The sequence below is a fragment of the Mandrillus leucophaeus genome, unplaced genomic scaffold, assembly GCF_000951045.1.
Source record: "Mandrillus leucophaeus isolate KB7577 unplaced genomic scaffold, Mleu.le_1.0 Scaffold231, whole genome shotgun sequence".
In the NCBI taxonomy this organism is placed as follows: Eukaryota; Metazoa; Chordata; class Mammalia; order Primates; family Cercopithecidae; genus Mandrillus; species Mandrillus leucophaeus.
Genome location: NW_012102377.1, coordinates 3762261 through 3768957, shown reverse-complemented (window position 1 = coordinate 3768957; position 6697 = coordinate 3762261). Strand labels below are relative to the sequence as shown.

Here is a 6697-nt window from a genome sequence, read left to right as displayed (position 1 = left end):
AGAACATTTCTGAGCAAACGTCTCACTGCAAACCAAGTTCACTGTAGTTGCTGTTTAATGATCAGCACCTTCACCTCTTTAATAAAACCCTGGTTCAAAACAGGGCAGGGAGCCAGGCATGGCAGCTCACACTTGTAATCCTAGCACTTTGGGAGGCCGAGGTGGGTGGATCACCTGAGGTCAGGAGTTCGAGACCAGCCTAGCCAACATGGCGAAATCCCGTCTCTACTAAAAATACAAAAATTAGCCGGACATGGTGGCATGCACCTATAATCCCAGCTACTTGGGAGACTGAGACAGGAGAATCACTTGAACCCAGGAGGCAGTTGCAGTGAGCCGAGAGCCCACCACTGCACTCCAGCCTGGGCAACAAAGCAAGACTCCACCTCAAAATATAAAATAAAATACCAAGCAGGGCAGGGGCACACACCTCTATGCACTACATGCTCCTTTAGGCTAGATCATCTGTATTCTCTTAAATATGTTTGGTTAAAAAATGTGTGCATATATTTGTGTATCAGATGACATGTATAACATAATCAGAAGTCCCTCTAGCTCAGCTGACTCCAAACCATGAAGCAGAAGAGTTTACTAGAAGGATATGGGGTGGTTCACAGAATGTGAGAGGGAAGCACCAGGCCAGGCTTCCAAGAGTAAGACCCCAAAGTTGACCAGTGTGCTGGTGTGTTTGAAGCTGCCTCTGCCACCGTTAAGCACTACAGTACATAACCACTGCACGCTACAGCAGGAAACAGCACCGCTTCTGTCAGGAATTTGACCTTGCAGCCCCTCTGCCAGATAGAGGAAACGCCCTGTCCCCTCCCACCCAAGGTGATTTAACAGAGTCTTTGTCATGGCCTGTGCTGCAAAGGAGGCTGGAAAGTAAGTACAGCATTCTCAGATCTGAGAGGGGGTCTCTGGCCCCCATCCAAATTGAATGGCCAAAGTCTGCCTCAAGCCCCAACTCTCCTCCCCAGATGTAACCACTATGAAGACAGTGGATGTGTCCTTCCAGCCCTTTTACACACACAGTTTTGGAAAACGGTTTTTGTAAGAATGAAGTTATACTATAAATATCATTCTGCAATTTTTCTACTTAATACAAGTCATGGATACCTTTCCATGTTCATACGTACAGATCTAACTTGTTCTTTTTGACTACAGCAAAAGATTCTGCAGAATCAAGTGCCATCATTTAGCCAGTCCTCTGTTGATGATATATAAGCTGTGGCCACTATCTTACTACAACAAACCACACAGGGAAAGCATCCCAGGGTATGTTTGTCATTGCTGCTGTTTGCACACGCATGTTGTCATTTTTGTAGGAATGGGTTCCTAGAAATGGGCAGCTGGGTCATACAGGCCATAGGGTCCGTGGTCTTTATCCTCATTGCAATATAAGGATGTTGGATTGAACTGAACTTCTCCACTTTGGGGACATTTCTATCCCACGAACCAAGATAATTCTAGAATCAGGATAGCCCCCAGCCCAGCCAGTGCCAGAGCAATGCTGACCCAGGGCTCTCCTAATTCTGTTTTCCAGGCATCCCCGCACAGCAGGTGTGCTGCTCCATTGCAGCCTCTTCCTCTTTTCAGTCCATCCAATGCTGTGATTCCACGTGAGAAGAGACACCTGCGTGGAGCAATGGAAGGCTGGTTTGCAGTCCCCGATCTGCCAGCAGCTGGGATTGAGTCAGTCCCCCCACTTTTCTGAACTCCAGTTTTCTTACCTTTAAAATAAGAGACATGGGTTAAATTAATGGTTTTCTAACTGTGTTCTGCCAAGACCAGCGTTCCACAGAGGCATCAGGAACGGCTTCAGAACTTGGGGGATGGAGGGCAGGAGAGCAGGGCCTGGTCCTCATGAGCTCTGCTATTAACCTTGCTGGTTAATGGGGTGCTGTGTGAACATTCATCTGAAAAAGGTATTTTGCTCCTAAAGGGAAATTGAAAACTATGCAGTGTGAGTGGAGATTTTATGCTCCACATCACAGAAATCCCACTCCATAGTGGTTTGAGGGGAAGAAATAAGGGGGAGGGTGGTTATTGGTTCATATAATTGAAATCCAGGGGATATTGACTTCAGGCACAGCTCAATCCAGGGGCTCAAATATTATCAGAACCCAGTCTTGTTTCTGCTCATTACTTTGCTGTTCACAATGTTGGCTTCATTCTCAGGCTCAGTGTGGCACCAGAATGACTGCCAACAGAGTCAGGCCTATATCCTCCCAGGTTCAGGTCCAGCAGAAAAGGTCATGTGCCTCTGTTGTGACAGTCACAGCAAAAGACTCAACACATCTTATTGGCTTAGGCTGAGTAGTGTTCCATCCCCAAGCCAATCACTGTAGCCAAGGGAATGCAATAACTTGATTGGCCTGGCTGAACTCATGTGGTCAGTGGAGCTAGGCGTGAAATAAACCTTACCCAACATACATTGACTAAATGTGGGACAGGGATGATTCTCCAGAAAGTTGTATTATTATTTCCCAATGCTGAGTAGCCAAAAATCAATGCATATAAAACCATGTACATGTGTTTACTCAATGAACAATTAAGATACTGATAAGACAGGATCTGCACCATATACTGGATATGCAATGATAAATTAATTACAGTCCCCATGCATCTTGTGATGGGCCAAGACCACTGCAGGTCAACAAAGTCATCAGCTGGGAGGAATACCAGGCCACAGAGTGGAGGACAGCAAGAATAAATGGAACCCACTAGCACCCTCTGCATCTGTCTGTCACATCCAACCCTGACAATCTTCAGAGAGTAATGGTGGCTGCTTCACTTCTACCTTGCAAATGTTGTGCAAATTATTCTCTGGACCAATTCTAACTTGAGACCACTCAGAGAAGGGGATTCTGGGAAACGTAACTCCAGCCTAAGCAAGTTGATGTAGTTCAAACCACAACAGAATCCATTTGCTGCTATCTCCAGAGCTGAAACATCCAATACTCTGAATAAAGTATGTTTGTCAACTTAGCATCTAGCTAAGTGTTTTGTACGAAATCACAACATAATGTTAGGGTCCTCTTCTATCTAAATACTCAGAATAATTTTAGATAGCCACCAAACACTTGCTGTCATTTGTAACCACCTGTAATTATGAATTAGGATCTACACAAATAAAAAGTGTGCAAACCACTTCAGAATGACTTGTTGTGAAACAGATATATCCAATAGACCCAGATATAGAACTGTAAAGGATTAACTTCAAATAATATTCCCCATTACTGGTATGAAAATGATTAATAAGTTTAAGATATTATGCTTTTTTATTTCTAAAAATTTGATGAATCTTTTGAAACATGTACCTAAAATTGGCGGTGTGCTTGCCTGCCTAACATCCATTCAGTTGCCTATGGACGCTGAACTCAGGAAATACTAGTCTAAAGTTCCTATAAAAGACTCAGGAAACTTGGTCACATCTTTGTTCTAGAATTTTAAGATGTAGGAGAACTGTTTGTCTTCCAGCAACTTGCCATCCTCCTTCTGTATAAAATTGTTTTTTGTCTTTCCTTTCCTTTCTTTCTTTCTTCTATCTCCTTTGGCTGTGGTTGTTTACCATGGTTTGACTTTGTAATGGAATGTCTCCTTTTGCCCTATTCCATCACAGCTCTCTAATTCAGATGGGGTGAATCCCATCAGGAGCCTCAGCTCTCAATCTATGAAGCCAAGAGAGCCGAAACTTCAGGAATGCATGATCTGCTATGATGCCATAACGACTGCTCGGAACATACCTCTCCCCCACAGTGCTGATTTTTCACTGTAGGGTGCTGTGGGTGTCTTTCGTGAGCAAAGGTGATAAGGAGGGAGAGTGTGTTTGGTATAACCAAGAAGATGCATTTTGAACCCAGGACATCCATGTGGGGAGCTGGAGGCACTTCTAGGCCACCAAGACACCAACAGTCACATTTAGGAAGGAGAGCATAGGGAATCAGGGCAAATTGCCTATGCAAAGCTCGTTGATTGTTTAAAAAAACAGTAAAGCACAATGTGTATCAAAGCCCAAAGCCAATACCAGAGGTGAAGTGCTTCCCAAAAGGGCTTCATTGACCCAGGAGTCAGCTTCCTGGGTTTGAACCTCAGCTCCAATATTGACCAGTAGTAAAACAAAACAAAACAAAACAAAACAACTTGCTTAACCTCTCCAAGATTGTTTCCTCAACCATAGGATGGGGATAAGGATACCTACTCATAGAGTTATTGGCAAGATTCAAGCAATGTGAATAGAACAATTCCTAGCATATAGAAAGCTTTAACCAATGGTGTGGTGTTAGTATCAGAAGATGTTGTTGTTGTTGTTTTTGTTGTTGTCAGCCAATGAGGAAGGAGAGCTGCAGAGATCGATGTGCCAGTACCCAAGAGGGCTAACTGCTTGATCTATTGTAATGAATGTGGCATGCCCTTGCAGAGGGCAGTCTAGCAAGGGAAGCTGATGATTAACCAGTTAATCACAGTATGAAAGGGGTTGAAATGGGGGAAAGGGTCAGTAAGAGTGCTGTAAGACTACAGAGGAAGGGTGCTGTGTAGGGTGGGAGGAGGTCTCTAAAGACTTCCTTGGGCTGGGCGCAATGGCTCACATCTGTAATGCCAGTATTTTGGGAAGCCAAGGCAGGTGGATCATTTGAGGTCAGGAGTTTGAGACCACCCTGGCCAACATGGTGAACCCCCGTCTTTACTAAAAATACAAAAATTAGCAGGGCGTGGTGGTGCACGGCTGTAATCCCAGCTACTTGGGAGACTGAGGCAGGAGAATCGCTTGAGCTTGGGAGGGAAGCGGAGGTTTCAGTGAGCTGAGATTGGGCCACTGCACTCAAGTGTGGGCGACAGAGTGAGACCCTGTCTCAAAAAAAAAAAAAAAAAAAAGACTTCCTTGAAGTGGCAACATCTCAGCTGAGCCCTGAAGGGTTAAGAGTTTGCCAGTTAGGGAGGCTTCCAAGATGGCGGAATAGGAACAGGTCTGGTCTGCAGCTCCCAGCAAGACTGAGGCAGAAGACGGGTGATTTCTGCATTTCCAACTGAGGTACCTGGTTCATCTCACTGGGACTGGTTGGACAGTGGGTGCAGCCCACAGAGGGCAAGCCAAAGCAGGGTGGGGCATCACCTCACCCGGGAAGCGCAAAGGGTTGGGGGATTTCCCTTTCCTAGCCAAGGGAAGTTGTGACAGTCTGCACCTGAAGGAACAGTACACTTCTGCTCAAATACTGCACTTTTCCCATGGTCTTCACAACTGGCAGAACCAGGAAATTCCCTCCAATGCCTGGCTTGGCAGGTCTCACACCCACGGAGCCTTGCTCACTGCTAGTGCAGCAGTATGAGATCCACCTGCAATGCTGCAGCTCGGCAGGGGGAGGGGTGTCGCCATTGCCGAGGCTTAAGTAGGTGGTTTTGTGCTCACAGTGTAATCAAAGAGGACAGGAAGCTCGAACTGGGCAGAGCCCACCACATCTCAGCAAGGCCTACTGCCTCTCTAGATTCCACCTCTGTGGGCAGGGCATATCAGAACAAAAGGCAGCAGACAGCTTCGGCAGACCTAGACATCCCTGTCTGACAGCTCTGAAGAGAGCAGTAGTTCTCCCAGCATGGCATTCGAGCTGTAAGAACAGACAGGCTGCTTCCTCAAGTGGGTCCCTGACCCCTGTGTAGCCTGACTGGGAGACACCTCCCAGTAGGGGCTGACAGACACCTCATACAGGCAGGGGGCCCCTCTGGGATGAAGCTTCCAAAGGAAGGATCAGGCAGCAAGATCAGCAATATGTGCTGTTCTACAGCCTCCGTTGGTGATACCCAGGCAAACAGGGTGTGGAGTAGACCTCCAGCAAACTCCAACAGACCTGCAGCTAAGGGGCCCAACTCTTAGAAGGAAAACTAACAAATGGAAAGAAATAGCATCAACATCAACAAAAAGCACATCCACACCAAAACCCCATCTGTAGGTCACCAACATCAAAGACCAAAGGTAGATAAAACCACAAAGATGGAGAGAAACGAGACAGAAAAGCTGAAAATTCCAAAAACCAAAGCACCTCTTCTCCTCCAAAGGATCACAGCTCCTCAGCAGCAACGGAACAAAACTTGACAGAGAACGAGTTTGACAGGTTGACAGAAGTAGGCTTCAGAAAGTCAGTAGTAACAAACTTCTCCAAGCTAAAGGAGCATGTTCTAACCCATTGCAAGGAAGCTAAAATCCTTGAAAAAAGGTTAGACAAATGGCTAACTAGAAGAAACAGTGTAAAGAAGACCTTAAATGACTTGATGGAGCTGAAAATCACAGCATGAGAACTTCATGATGCATGCACAAGCTTCAACAGCTGATTCAATCAAGTGGAAGAAAGGATATCAGTGATTGAAGATCAAACTGATGAAATAAAGCAAGAAGACAAGATTAGAGAAAAAAGAGTGAAAAGAAATGAACAAAGCCTCCAAGAAATATAGGACTATGTGAAAATACTAAATCTACATTTAATCAGTGTTCCTGAAAGTGACAGGGAGAATGAAACCAAATTGGAAAACACTCTTCAGGATATTATCCAGGAGAACTTTCCCAGCCTAGCAAGGCAGGCCAACATTCAAATTCAGGAAATACAGAGAACACCCATAGATACTCCTCAAGAAGAGCAACCTGAAGACACATAATTGTCAGATTCACCAAGGTTGAAATGAAGGAAAAAATGTTAAGGGCAGCCAG

General features: G+C 45.3%; 1 protein-coding gene across 1 annotated transcript in view; it reads right to left on the bottom strand.

The window, feature by feature from the left end:
- Positions 1-1443: 1443 nt before the first annotated feature.
- The window catches only part of LOC105541068 (chromosome unknown open reading frame, human C3orf35), a 17306-nt gene continuing 12052 nt past the window's right edge, over positions 1444-6697 (bottom strand). Inside the window, 1 exon segment of the mRNA XM_011981935.1 lies at positions 1444-1730. Within this exon segment, the coding sequence (XP_011837325.1) occupies positions 1444-1730 (287 nt within the window).